The sequence below is a fragment of the Physeter macrocephalus genome, chromosome 14 (genome assembly GCF_002837175.3).
Source record: "Physeter macrocephalus isolate SW-GA chromosome 14, ASM283717v5, whole genome shotgun sequence".
NCBI classification, from domain to species: domain Eukaryota; kingdom Metazoa; phylum Chordata; class Mammalia; order Artiodactyla; family Physeteridae; genus Physeter; species Physeter macrocephalus.
Window position 1 is genome coordinate 78273038 of NC_041227.1, and position 14723 is coordinate 78287760.

Consider the following 14723-nt stretch of genomic DNA (forward strand, 5'->3'; position numbering starts at 1 on the left):
TTCTCAGAAAGACTGTCCCCCACAGACCCCGGGGCTCCATCAGCTTTCTTCCTGGGCTCCCTCTGGGGGCCCCATGGGGCTGTCTGGACCCCCAAGTCAGCAGGCCAATTATGCTGTTTGCTGGTGGGAGAATCCCACAGGAACATTTTCAGGATGCCTTAGAAATATGCATTTTTTGATTAAAATATTGGAGTCTGGATTAGATTCAACCCCGTAATGTCGTTATTTGCTTAATGACTGCAGAATGTTGTCTTATCTGAGGAGAAGCAGGACATTTTTAAGAGCGCAGAGCCCAAAATTAACAGCTTGGAATTTTCGTCCACGCTGGCTGTTAATTGACTCCAGCTATTAAAGGGAAGGAGATTTCGGCAAACCCTAAGGTCCTTGTACAAGCAAAGCCATGGACGTGTTCAAATCATTTTAAAATAGGCGTCTGGCGAACCGATCGTGTTCGGAAAACAGGCCGGTTGATCAGAAGGTTTGCAAAAGCTTCCGCGGCTCCCAAATAGAGTATCTGAAAATGGTTTCACTTCGTGACAAAACGAAACCTCTAAAACTTATGTGCCAATGTCACAGAAATTGTCAACAACCATGTCAAACTTCAGTTTCCTCCCGGGACGTCCGGGGAGGCCTCGTCACCAACCTCAGAGCCCCTTGTCGCTCTGCCTGTTCTTGGTGCTGGGGGGTCTCCGGTGCCCACAGGCGGGTGCTCTGGGAGATCATCACTGGTGCAGGCAGAGAGAATCACTGCCTCCGTCCGGGGAGAAGGGTTCGGCTGTGGTGGAGGAGGGGGCACGTGTACACAGGGGGCAACTGGTCCCTGTTACCATTTACCTGATGCTCTGGGTGGGTGGGCACAGAGAGGACACTTCGGGTTGGGCCATTTAAAAGTAGTTCATGAAAACTAAAAACAGAGCTACCATGTGATCCAGCAATCCCACTCCCGGGCATATATCCAGAGAAAACTCTAATTCAAAAGAGACACGCGCCCCTGTGTTCACAGCAGCCCTATTCACAACAGCCAAGACACGGAAGCAACCTAAATGTCCATCAACAGAGGAACGGATAAAGAAGATGTGGTACATATAGACAATGGAATACTACTCAGCCATAAAAAAGAATGAGATAATGCCGTTCGCAGCAACATGGATGCAACTAGAGATTATCACACTAAGTGAAGTCAGACAGAGAAAGACAAATACCATATGATATCACTTATACGTGGAACCTAAAATACGACACAAATGAACCTATCCATGAAACAGAAACAGAATCACGGACATAGAGAACAGCCTGGTGGTTGCCAAGGGGGAGGGGCTTGGGGGAGGGATGGACTGGGAGGTTGGGGTGAGCAGATGTGAGCTTTTAGATACAGGACGGATAACCGACAAGGTCCTACTGTATAGCCCAGAGAACTATATTCAGTATCAGTATTCAGTATTTGATACACCATAACGGAAAAGAATATTATAAAAGAGGAATGTAAAAAAAAAAAAAGTAAAGAACATCAATCAACCAAAAAAAAAAAGATAAAATATAGTTCATGATTTTCACAGTGTTTTTTTCCCCCTCAGAAACGCCTTGTTTTGTGGAAAACACACGTAAGGCGACATCCACAGCCAGCTGTGCACTAGCCCTTGCCCGCTTGGTGCGTCCTGTCTATAACGGGGACCGTCCCTTTGTCCCAGCTGGAAACCAGGCCGTTCTGACTTGCTCCTGAGCCCAGGCAGCCGAGGATATGACTGCTCCCCTGGGGCTCAGGGCCCCCAGGCGCGGCTGCCGGAGCCCCCGGGGTGTCCTCACAGGCGCCCAGAGCTCGGCCTCGGGACCAGGACCCCCTCCGCTGCCAGCAGGGGCGTGGTGTCCAGCTAAGTTAAACAGGGGAGCTTACTGAGAGGCTGTGGGGAGCCCTGGAATAGGCAGGAAGTAAGGCTGCTCTTGCAGCCGGGAGGAACCTCAGAGGCGCCTCTGCTTCCTCCCCCGCTTGGGGGCCTCATTCCCAGGAGGGGCACCTGCCCCCTCGGCCCCGCTTGGCTCACCTGTCTCCTGGGAGGTCGTCCTGCCCCAACAGTATCACTCGGGGGACAGGCAACGCCCCAGGAGCAGCGAGGGTGCGGGGGGCAGGAGAGACACGTTCTAGGGCCCCCTCACCCCCGAGCTTGCCCGGGGGGCCCAGCTCGTCTCAGAGGTGCCCTGCTGAGCGCAATGCCCGGGTCTTCACCTGCTCATGGACTGGGCTCTCTGTGGAGGAGAGGACCCAGACCCCCAGTTCCTTCCAGAAGAAACCCGACCTCGCGGAGACGCAGGGGCCACCAGCCTGTGACGCCCACCTTGCAGTCTGGGCTGGGCTCCGTGGGACTCAAAGCCCGGGCACAACGTGCTTCTCCCGGGAAGGTGCAGGCATCAAGGGGATGGCTCCCTCCCCTCCTGCAGGGACTGGAGAGGTCACACTGAGCTCTGGAGACCACAGCCGGGGCGCCACTCTTCCCCAGCCGGCTGGGCGCAGTGAGGGCTCCCCCCGAGTCATTTTTCCTTCTTGGGGACGTCCGTCTAACTGTCCTCCAACAAGGTAATGGAGATTCCTTTTCTCTGTGATCACTGGTTGCATTTCTAAAGTTTTTACATTAACGTTTCAGTAATAACAACATTAACAGTAACAACGGCCAGGCTTTGCCTAGAACAGGCCAGACTGTGCAAGTGACCTCCTGCCTCTTCTCTTTACTAACCAAGGAGAGAACCATGGTGGCGGGGGAGAATACATTCTGAGCTCCAGGTGCCTTTTTGTGCAGGTGTGGTCGCCACGCCGGACCCTGCGCTGTGGGCAGGGGCCCCCGCCTTCCCGAGGCCAGCTGTCCCCGACGGGAGGAAAGCCCGGGGAAGGCAGACGGCCTCCGGGAAGGCGGGCCGTGCAGCGGTTCTACCTGCTCTGCAGCCCCTGACTGCTCGGTCTGGGCCCCGTGTCCACCTGGGGCAAACGGCTTCACCCTGGGCATGTTTCCTCGCCTGCAAAACAGGACCCTGACAGACCCACGGGGCATGGCGGACCCTGCGGATGGACGAAAGCAGAGCACACGGCGCCACCCGGAAATGGAACCCCTCACACGGCAGCTGCGGTGTCCAAAATACTGGAGCGTGGGCTGACCTTCAGTGCATATTTATGGGGGCGGAACGTAGGCAGACAGTGTGGGGAAAAGGGAGAAAATGAAACGTTCTCACCTCTGGCTTGTCAGTGTTTGCTTCCGGAGCAAAAGGGCCAAGTCGGGAGCACAGGCCCCCTTCTCCCTCCTTCGACCCAGCCCCCGGGCCCTGTCCTCGCAGCGCATGCCCTCCTTGGTGGCACCTGCAATCACTCGGGCAGCTTTTCCCCCGAAAATTGGATGCCTGGGCCCAACCCCCAGAGGTTCTGTCTTCCTGGGCCTGGGTGTGGCCGGGCACCGGGCTTTGTAAGCACCACGTGGAGAGCCGCGCTCTGAGGCCGGGCGGACCTGAGGCTGAGGGCAGAGCCGAGCCCCTCCTGGTGGACCGTGGCACCCACGGCCACCTGGCCCCAGGGCACACGGGCCCAGCTGGAAGGGGCGGGAAGGGCCTCAGGCTCGCGGAAGCTGCTGGGCCCTCACGGAGACGGGAGGGGAGGGTCCATCGGAGCGGGCAGTCTCCCCCCAGTCAAGGCTAAGTTTGGCAATGAGCAGCCTCCCCTCCAGGCACCTGTGGAGTCGCCGTGGGGTGCTCCAGGCGGTGGGGGGCTGTACTGAGGACGGCTGCGGGCCCCTCCGGGGTGTGCGGGCCCCAGGCTGCTCTCCTCAGGCCCCTGGCCACCCGGCCGGGCTGCGCCCCGGGCGTGCCTCTCCCCGGGAGATCTAAACCGGCACCCCTCTGACCTCACCTCTGCTGCGCGTCCCCACCTGCATTTCCAGGGGGGCCCGCGCAGCACCGGGCTGGCGTTTCAGCCTTCGCTCCCACAGCCCTGGAGTCCAGGGGTGACTTTCTCAACACTCGCTGAAGAAAATCACAGGCGCACGAGGAACAAAACGATGCTTTTATTAAAAGTCGCACCCATAGCACCTCTCCGTCTTCCTACAATTTTTTTTTTTTTCTTTTTTAAAGGAGATCTAGTTTTCTGCCCAATTCCAGGAGACTTCAGGACTGACCTAAGCCCCCGATAAACCGGCAGGCGGGGCTGACAGCAAATGAGGCACGCACAGCAGACCGGCTCAGTTCCTGGATTTCTACCTGCTCCCACCTTTCGGAGGGTCCACGCTACAGGGAGGCAGAATCAAAGAGCCGCATCTGGACACGTGGGCGTGACCGCTCACTGCGAGAAGGGCTACGGTGTGCCAGGAATTCGTCAAGACTGAAAACCATGCTACACACCCTCAGGAACATTATGCAAACACCATGCTTCAGTCCCGTCGCGGTCCAGGGCAGGCCCAGCGTCACGCGGGGTTTACGGAGCGCGCGCCACCCCCCGCGGTCTCCCCCGAAGCTGCCCCACGTCACGTCTCTTCCGCGACGACGCCGACCGAGCGCTCCTTCAAGGCACGGCCGGGCAGGGGAGGCCTTGGCTCGGAGCGATTCATCCAGAGGGAAGAGGTACAGCAGATCAAGGAGGTGCGCTCCACGGCCCGCTCACCGCAGCCTCTGCCCACAGCCCCGCCCTGCCGCTCGCTGGCCCGGGAACCCGTGCCCGGGGTCCCCGGCGGGCACGGGAGCCCCGCGCAAACCCACCCGTGCCGCCCAGACAGCGCGCGCGGCCCTGCGGCTGCTTCGCTGCGGCTCCTCTCGCGGAAGGGGCGGCTCGCCTGCGCGCCACGGGGCCTTGGGTGGGGGACGCGGCGACAGCGGAGCGCGGGACACCTGAGCGGCAGCGCGGCGCAGACGGCGGCAGGACGGAGCGCTCCTCCTTGCCTCGGCTGGAGAAACGGCGCTCGGCCTTGTCTTCAGAGCCGAGGTCAAAGTCCAGGATCCATTTGCCTAGCCTGTGCTTCTCTTGTCCCCTCCCTGAAGACGAGAGGTTAGGAACCGACGCTTCGCAACGCCCACACCACCTGGAGGCTGAAACCTAACCGGAGACACCCCACTCCTCCGCTGGTCCAGCAGCTCCCACGGCCCACGGCGCCGGGGCCACTGGGCGGAGCGCGGACGCCAACGCCCATCGCCGCCTCGGGCCGCCTGTGCCGCCCCAGAGAAGTTCGCTCCGAGCACGGAGAACACGGGAAGTATAGTGAGCCTGGGGGAGAAGGCGTCATGTGGTCACGAAAGCCCCAAAGCCAGAAACACGCCTCAGACCAAGCCGTCCCCGCGCTAGGCCGCGTCAGCACTTCGCCGTATAGAAAGCAACGGACGTGCGGCTTAGAGGGCAGAGCGCGGAAGGCAGTGTTCGTCCACGTTCTCTGTCGATCGCTCGTCTTCCGAGAAATTCGAGGTGCTGCCTTGGGGCTTCCTGTCCACCTCCCCGTCTGGGACCGAGAGGACAGAGGTGGCTGGCCCTGAGCCCTGGGTGGGTCCTGTCCAGGGAGCGATTCTCATGCAGGGGAGGCTTTGGGCAGAGCGTCTAGGATTTTTGGTTTAGAACGTTTTCCCTCTACACAGAAAAGGAAGGAAGGGAGGAAGGGACGGAGGGAGGGAGGGAGGGAGAAAGGAAGGAAGGAAGGAAGGAAGGAACAGAGGGAGGGAGGGAGGGAGAAAGGAAGGAAGGAAGGAAAAAAGGAAAGAGAGAAGGAAGGAGGAGGAGAGAAAGAAAGGAAGCTTTCCACACCTCCTACCTCTACTTTTAGAGAAACTGAAAGGGTTTTTTTTACCCAACACAAAACTCTCAAACAGAAGAGGCCTTTTTTCAGCAACACAAAACTCTCCTTGGTCTCCTGGGGGGGCCGCACCCAGCAACTCTGAAATCAGAGGGTTAAGACAGCCCTCTGCCCGGAGGAGGCGTGGGAAGAAGGGACCCCCCCGCAGACCACGTGACCCACGGGTGGCCACGAGACTGGCTCCCCGTGGCGTGGGTGGCTGGCCCAGCCCTTCCCCCCTTGGGGACCTGCAGGCCCGTCCTGTGCCCTGGGGGGTGTGGACAGGCTCCGGCTGACCGGGCAGCCGGCGGGGTCCTTCTGCAGTGACCCCCCCGGGGGGGCGCGGGGCACACCCCGCTGACAGCAGCAGCACTCCCGGTACCTCTGGCCCTGGGACCACGGCTTGACCACCTGTACCTCACACACCTTTTGCAAAAAATGACGTGATGGGCTAGAGGCAGAGCTAAGGTTTGGAGTTTCAAAATAGTTCACGCTACTTCCATTTAGCTAAAAAACGAAAACACCACAGTAACAATTAAAGTAAAAGACGGTTTCCAGAAAACCCATTAAGGCTAAGAGCTGGCCTGGGGTCGGGGAAGGGACAGCCACACCACAGTCACGGCAGCGGCGGGAACCCGGAGGCCCCGGGCCGCGCGCGCTCCAAGGAAAGCCGCGGGCCACGCGCACGGCAGGGCCTGGCAGGCACGGGGGCGGGGGGGCTGGGGACCCCGTCTTCTCAGAGCCGTTTTGCTATACTTGGAGACACTGTCGCTCTTCGTCTTTCCCATGTACAAAGCTAAACAATTAATAAAAAGGCACCTGGAGACAGCTGAGACTCAATCATTTCATGTGACATATTTTAAAAAAAGATAAAAAGATTTAAAAAATACTCTGGTTAACAATGCACACCTCTTACACAGCGAGCGATTCTGCAGCCGCTGCCTCGCTCGCTCGGGTTGGCGGGCTGGCCGTGGGCCGTGCGGTCAGGGAAGGAGCGAGCTTGCCGAGGGCCACGGCGCTGGCTCCTGCGCGGCGAGGCCGCAAGGAAGCAAGGAAGGGGGAGCCCCGAATCTTTCACCCCTGGAAGGACGCCGAACGGAGCCCTGGAATCTGTGGCCCCGCGGCCAGGAACCTTGAAGCCGACTCCGCGCCTGCAAACTGCCGAGTGAGGACCTTTCAGAGACGGACGCCCTGGGGTCCGGAGGCCCTGGGCCTGGCTCACACACAAGCTCTTCGCACGCCACGCCGGAGACGCAGACGCTGGGATGGAGCCCCAGGCGGGCCGCTGCTTCTCGGGCAGGGGTTAGAGAAGAGAAGGGAGCGGCCTGCCAGAGGCGCGGCCTCCCTGGACCCCCGTCTCCCGCCCCCCACCACCAGCCTTCCCAGTCGGCGCGGGATGGAGAAGCCCGGGACCCGAGGGCTCAGGTCTTCCCAGGTCGGGGTGACGAGCCCTCGCACCAGTGAAACACGCCTTCTCGTAAAAAGAAAAGAAAAACAAAGAGACCCGCTTCCTGCAGCGAGGTTACAAAAAGCCAGTAAAAAGAAACTTTCCTAATTGAAATCTCGCGTTCACGAGGGGGTAAAATCAATCATCAGGCGTCAGAGCCTCTTAACGCCCGCTGGAGCCCGGTTCCCGGAGCCGACTGTCTGGACCAGGGTCGCCGCGGGCTCGGCGCGCTCACACGAAGGACGAGAAGCCGGCGAGCGGAGTCCGGGCGCCGCGGGCGGCGGGCGCGAACAGGGCGCTCTGCGCGGTGACGGCCGCGCGCGGGGCCGGCCCGGCCTCGGCGCCCGCCACCGCCTCGTACCTGTGCGGGGCCGCGCCCGCGCGCCGCTTCCACGAGTTGTAGTAGGTGGGGTCGCTCAGGTAGTGGTTGACGAAGGAGTGCTGCGGGAGCGCGTCCTCGGACCCGGACTCGGTGCCCTGCGGACAGACGGACGGACAGCGAGGCGTCAGCCAGGCGGCCGGGGAGCGGGGAGCTCAGGGCGCCGTGGGCGCGGGGGGCGGTCACGGACGGGGGAGCCACGCGGGAGGGCGGCGGGGGCAGCGGGGCCGAGCGGGGACCAGCACGGGCCGCCCACGGCGGGGTGGTGCCGGTCCGCTGCTTCCTCCCGCTTCCCCGGCCCCAGAGCCCCTACGCTCCACACAAGCCGCGCACGGACCCCCCGGACCTCCCCGCACGAGGCCCGGCCTGAGCTTGCGCCAAGCCGGGCGATGCGCTGTCTCACTGCCCTTGAGTCTCTGCTCCCAGCACATCGCTGTGCCTGAGCCCGTGCCAGGAGGGTCTACACAGCACTCCCACCCAGGAGGGTCTACACAGCACTTCCACCCCAGGAGGGTCTACACTCCATCTCCCGCCCAGGAGGGGTCTACACAGCACTCCCACCCAGGAGGGGTCTACACTCCATCTCCCACCCCAGGAGGGTCTACACTCCATCTCCCGCCCAGGAGGGTCTACACTCCATCTCCCGCCCAGGAGGGTCTACACTCCATCTCCCGCCCAGGAGGGTCTACACTCCATCTCCCGCCCAGGAGGGTCTACACTCCATCTCCCGCCCAGGAGGGTCTACACTCCATCTCCCGCCCAGGAGGGTCTACACTCCATCTCCCGCCCAGGAGGGTCTACACTCCATCTCCCGCCCAGGAGGGTCTACACTCCATCTCCCGCCCAGGAGGGTCTACACTCCATCTCCCGCCCAGGAGGGTCTACACTCCATCTCCCGCCCAGGAGGGTCTACACTCCATCTCCCGCCCAGGAGGGTCTACACTCCATCTCCCGCCCAGGAGGGTCTACACTCCATCTCCCGCCCAGGAGGGTCTACACTCCATCTCCCGCCCAGGAGGGTCTACACTCCATCTCCCGCCCAGGAGGGTCTACACTCCATCTCCCGCCCAGGAGGGTCTACACTCCATCTCCCGCCCAGGAGGGTCTACACTCCATCTCCCGCCCAGGAGGGTCTACACTCCATCTCCCGCCCAGGAGGGTCTACACTCCATCTCCCGCCCAGGAGGGTCTACACTCCATCTCCCGCCCAGGAGGGTCTACACTCCATCTCCCGCCCAGGAGGGTCTAACTCCATCTCCCGCCCAGGAGGGGTCTACACTCCATCTCCCGCCCAGGAGGGGTCTACACAGCACTCCCACCCAGGAGGGGTCTACACTCCATCTCCCACCCCAGGAGGGTCTACACTCCATCTCCCGCCCAGGAGGGTCTACACTCCATCTCCCGCCCAGGAGGGTCTACACAGCACTCCCACCCAGGAGGGGTCTACACTCCATCTCCCGCCCAGGAGGGTCTACACTCCATCTCCCGCCCAGGAGGGTCTACACAGCCTCAAGGGGATGCTGTGTATCCTCGCGGTGCAGAATACAGAAGAGCACAGGAATGTGGAAGGCCTAGGGGCCATAGCCTGCCCAAGACTATGACGCAGGCTCCCACAGACCCATGGGATCCGATCCTGAGCGTGAGAGGGGGTGAGGAGGAGGTGTGTCCTTCATGGGACACACATGTCCAGGGAATGTCACATCCATGCCGACCTCCGAGGAGAGGTTGCCAAGAGAGGACACCGTAAATGCACGCGGTGTCGCGGTGTCTAAAGTGCTGCGGGCCCCTCCGTCTCCAGGTACTGAGGGACCTGACCCCTCACCGTGCGGCCCCAGAGCAGCTGGTGGAGGGAGTGGGCCACCCATTGATGGGTCAACATCAGTCCCTCTGAGGGTCTTTCCCCCCTTTCTTTCTACAAAACAAAGCAGCAGTTTCCAGTAAGAGCATTTAGCCCGCACAGTTGCTACGTTCATTGTCTTGAAGTAAGACTCTGGGCCGTGTATTGTGTGGTCTGCCTCGTGCCACCTCTGGCGCTGCACCGTGGCCCTGCGAGGTGGGAGTTCGCATTCCCGGTTTATGGAAGAAAAAGGGCTGTGCGGGCCTCGGGCGGCGCGGGAGCCTCTCCTGAGCCCCGCCACCCAGGCCTCGGGGCTCCCGGCTCCAAGCCCCTCCCGCACGGCAGCGGAACAGGCTCACCAGCCCCCAGTGGTCAGTCCCAGGCCCACGATGCTCTGAAAACCAAAGGCCGTTCTTGCCACTCGTTTGGAGGCAGAGGCTGACCTGCGCTGAGCTGAAGTGCGGAGGGCCCCGGGCTGAACTGCTGGGAGGCCATCCGGCGTGGGTGTCCTCAGGGGTTGCTGCAGAGCACGAGTGGGTTCCGCGAGAGCGCCCCCCCCCCACCGGCCCTGCGCAGTTTCCAGTAAGAGCATTTAGCCCGCACAGTTGCTACGTTCATTGTCTTGAAGTAAGACTCTGGGCCGTGTATTGTGTGGTCTGCCTCATGCCACCTCTGGCGCTGCACCGTGGCCCTGCGAGGTGGGAGTTCGCATTCCCGGTTTATGGAAGAAAAAGGGCTGTGCGGGCCTCGGGCGGCGCGGGAGCCTCTCCTGAGCCCCGCCACCCAGGCCTCGGGGCTCCCGGCTCCAAGCCCCTCCCGCACGGCAGCGGAACAGGCTCACCAGCCCCCAGTGGTCAGTCCCAGGCCCACGATGCTCTGAAAACCAAAGGCCGTTCTTGCCACTCGTTTGGAGGCAGAGGCTGACCTGCGCTGAGCTGAAGTGCGGAGGGCCCCGGGCTGAACTGCTGGGAGGCCATCCGGCGTGGGTGTCCTCAGGGGTTGCTGCAGAGCACGAGTGGGTTCCGCGAGAGCGCCCCCCCACCGGCCCTGCTGGGGGTGTGACCTGATGCAGGACTCGGCCCCAGCCTGAGAAACGCCCAGTTCTTGAAAGTGTATCTTTTTCAGATAAGAGATCAGGCTCCTGCATCTGTGGCTGGTGGTTAAGATTCATCCTTCATCTGTTTTCTAGAGGCCTTGATGGGCTTAGGAGGCCAAGCTCTGTGTAAACTCAGAGAAAGGAGGACAGAGGTCATGGAGAGAAGCTGAGGAATCTGTTATCAATCCCTGAGTTGGGTCTGTCACGTCTTCAGACACTGATTTTGGTTCTAAATTTCCTGACGCTCAGGGGAAGGAAGACACCGAAGCCCTCTTTCCGCATGAGAAATTCACGGAACGTTCAGGGTTGGACGACAGCAAGCCCACCGTCCCAACCGCGTGAGGACGAATGTGAAAAGTCGCGACTGGGTTCCGTCTCATTTTGTGTTGGAGAGAATGGAGGCCCACAGAAGCGAGTGACCATCTCAGGGTCATACTGGCTGGGGACAGAGTGGGGGCAGACCCAGCTCTGGCATCGCAGCCCAGGTGGCAGAGACAGAGGCTTCTCAGTAACCCTTCGGGGCCGCCTTCAACGCCAGCTGGATAAAAGATTAGAGACACTTCAGTGGGTGGGTCTCACACCAGGTCTCTCCGGTGATGGAGAGGCCATCATATGCGGCGGTCACTTGTTTTATAAACACGTCCCACACCCAGGGGGTGGCCCGGGGCACTTCTCTCCCCTCTTTCTACCCTTGTCCCCCCTCCTGCAGCTGTTCAGGATGTGGGGAAGCTGGGTTCGCAGTCACCAGATGGGACGGAGGGGCGGCCTGGAAGGGGGCTCCGATTCTTGCAGGAGCCAGCACTTCTCAGAGTATGTCCAGCGCTGCTTCGGGAATGAACACATCACGTGTCCCACACTCATGTGTATGCTCACGTGATTAACAAAACGTAGTTTCACTGGAGACCTCTTAGTAGCTATGTGCCATTATGCATTTTCTCAACCACAGATCTCAGTGTCCTCTAGGCCTGTGACAAATGTAGGCACTGAGAAGAGGGCCTGGCAGGAGACAGTCGGGGTTGGCTGGCCAGCTCGCAGTGATGTCCCAGCGTTTGTGTCTGAACTGTGACCCTTTGAAGGAAGTGACCCTTGTCCCCCCCTTTCCCTGTGACGTGGGCTGAAGGGCCTGACCCTCAGACAGCAGTGACTGGCTAATGGGTGGGCACATGGCTTAAGCTGAGCCAGTCAGAACCTGCCCTGGGATTTTTCCCACTGCATGTGGAAGCCTAGAGTGCTTCATGTGGGGACGAAGCTGGGCGGCTGTCAGCCTTGAGTGGCAGGGCTGCAGGTCCAGCCAAGTGGTCCCCAAAGCCACTGTGAGAGAACAAAACCATCGTGCAGAAAGGAGAGGAGAGACTAAGAGCTGCTCCTTTAGCTTCTTGCTGTTCATTTAGGGAGAGTGAGAGCGCACACACGGGGGCGGGGGCGGGGGCGGGGGGGGGGCGGGGCCCCCTGGCTCCTGCCTTTACCTTCACAAGAAAGCACCGAATTAAAATGCCACCCGTCCTTCTGCTGCCTGCCCTGCTTATTGTTTACATGACATTATTATTTTTTTAATGAGGATGTATTTTAGTGATTTAGAATTATTGACAAAATGGAAACACTGCAGGGTCTTTTTTTTTAAGTTTCCTGTGTGCTATGAAATAGCGATGTGTGTTGGTCTCCCAGGAAACCGTAGAAGGCCAGCCTGTGGTTGGATGTGCTGGCAGACGGACTGTGAGAGTTCCTAAAGGCGCATGGATGCCTGGCAAGCAGCTAATAGAGATAATCTCCCCACTTTTGGTGCTATGTTGGCAAGGTGAAAGACTCAAATATTATTAGGGAATTAATTAAGCATGAGGGGGTTGGTCTAAGTTGGTTGGAGCAGGAGAGATCTTGAAAACTGTTTCTTTGGATTTTGAAAACAATTTTTAAGATGCGATTCGAACAGCAGCCCTGATGTAATTCATAAGCATCTGTGCGATAAACCGGAGACAAAGCCTCTTATTTCTAAACAGAGGGACATAAAGAGCCACAGCACGAGTCATGTGACGCCGATGGCCTAACTCAGAGCAACTCTGATCAGTCAGGTTGTTGTGCACCTGTGAACGGATTCTTAGAATTTTCACTTGAGCAGTATTTCTGAAAATTGGGAGAAAAGGATGGCATCGCTATTTTTTTTTACTGAAATATTAGCTTCGCCAAAGAGCTCTTCCGGCCAAGACCTCATAGGGTTTCTGGCTCTGGAGGCGCGGGTGGGCAGGAAGGGAGGTCAGGAGACCCCGCCCCAGTCGACCAATCGTCAATACAAAGATCCTTCCAGAATGGCCGGAAGAGGCAGCAGGTCCTCTCCCTAGTGGAACAATGATTTGACTGGGGAAAATTATCTTATAAACGTTTAGAGTCCCTGGAATTGGTGCCAAGGGCATATAGCAGAGGGGGGAAGACTTATTCCGGAAAATCTAAAATCACGAAAAATAGCAAGAGTCTGAGCCACTTGACCGATGACCTGCTCCCTTACCCCTCGGCCCAGGGTGACAGACGCTCCACTCGGAGCGCATGTGGCCAAGGAGACCCAGCTCCGAGTCCCGCAACTTGGTTTGACCTGGAGCAGGAAGCTGCCGGCATCTCTCACCCAACTGCCCACCCCCAGCTCCACAGTGCAGAACTCTATTCCAGGCAGGTGTGGCCAAGAGAACTGGGCTTCCTTCCCTCACCCAGTCTTCGCTGGGAGGCTGCATGAGGTGCACCAGGCACAGCAGGTCGAGAATACTGAGCCCTGATTGCCCCCACCCCGGCTGGCTGGTACGGAAGAAGTTCCACACTGCCCAGAAGACCAGGGGCTACCGTCTCCACCCAGAGCCCCACTGGTTCAGCAAGCGCGTCCCTATGGAGAAGAGGGCTGTTGTCCCCACTCCAGCTTTGGTGCTGCGACACAGAGGTCCTGATAGGGGGAGAGTCAGTCCTTAAGGACAGAGAGCTCCCCTGCTCTGCCCGAGGGGAATGGCTGTATTTGGACCAGAGCAGGCCTAAGGGCATTGTTGGAAACAATGGCGACCTCAGGGGTGAGAAGTTGAGAGGAAGCTGGCAGCTCCGTGATAGCAACAAGTGAAGTAATAATAAACCGGCCAGAAGTTTAGCAGCGAGAACCAGGCAAAGAGACAGTTAAGGAGAGCCCTCTTGGGGGTTAGAGAAAAATCCAAAGGTTAACAACATCCTGCCACTGCAAAAGGGCTGGGCTGTAATTGGACCAAACTATGGAGTAATTTATACCCTGGAGCATTGTCAGAAATAATAGAGCTAGCAGGTAGTGGAGGTTAACAGCTGGGTGTGATACCCGTGGTGGTAGACAATCCAGAATCTTAATAGGGAGGCAAGAACAAGAGACAAGGGGACCCTGGCTAAGACCGGTCATCCCTGGTTGTCAGGGAAACTGCACGTGTGCCCAAGGCTGCCCCTCTGAGGGGTGACATCGGAGGGTACACATTGCTGAAGAAGAGGACTTCCCTGAACTGGTCCAGGCAAGTCACTGAACGAATAAGCAGATAAGCAAACAACAATGACAACAGCCAGCGGGGGTTGAATATCAGTATTCTAAGTTGATACAATATATTATCGAAAATGAGCTGTTTTCAGAAAACAGGAAAGTGTGATCCACATAGAGGAAAAAAAGCAGGCAGCCTCTGGGGAGCCCCAAATATTGGCAGACAAAGACTTTGAAAGTAGCTATTGTAATATGTTCAAAGAACTGAAGGAGGTTTTTGAGAGAAGATGGCGGAAGGACGCAGAGATCACCTTCCTCCCCACAAATACATCAGAAATACATCTACACGTGGAACTGCTCCTACAGAACACCTACTGAACGCTGGCAGAAGTCCTCAGACCTCCCAAAAGGCAAGAGACTCCCCACGTACCTGGGTAGGGCAAAAGAAAAAAGAAAAAACAGAGACAAAAGAATAGGGACGGGACCTACACCTCTGGGATGGAGCTGGGAAGGAGGAAAGGTTCCCACACACTAGAAGCCCCTTCGCGGGCGGAGACTGCGGGTGGTGGAGGGGGGGAGCTTCGGAGCCGCGGAGGAGAACGCAGCCACAGGGGTCCGGAGGGCAAAGCGGAGAGATTCCCGCACAGAGGATCGGTGCTGCCTGGCACTCACCAGCCCGAGAGGCTCGTCTGCTCACCCGCCGGGGCGGGCGGGGCGGGGG

General features: G+C 59.0%; 1 protein-coding gene across 1 annotated transcript in view; it reads right to left on the reverse strand.

Annotated features, from left to right (window-relative positions):
* Positions 1–7461: 7461 nt before the first annotated feature.
* SDK1 (sidekick cell adhesion molecule 1) overlaps positions 7462–14723 on the reverse strand; it is a 538268-nt gene continuing 531006 nt past the window's right edge. Inside the window, exon 43 of the mRNA XM_024119146.1 lies at positions 7462–7707. Coding sequence (XP_023974914.1) covers positions 7462–7707 — 246 coding nt within the window. The remainder of the gene's footprint in view (positions 7708–14723) is intronic.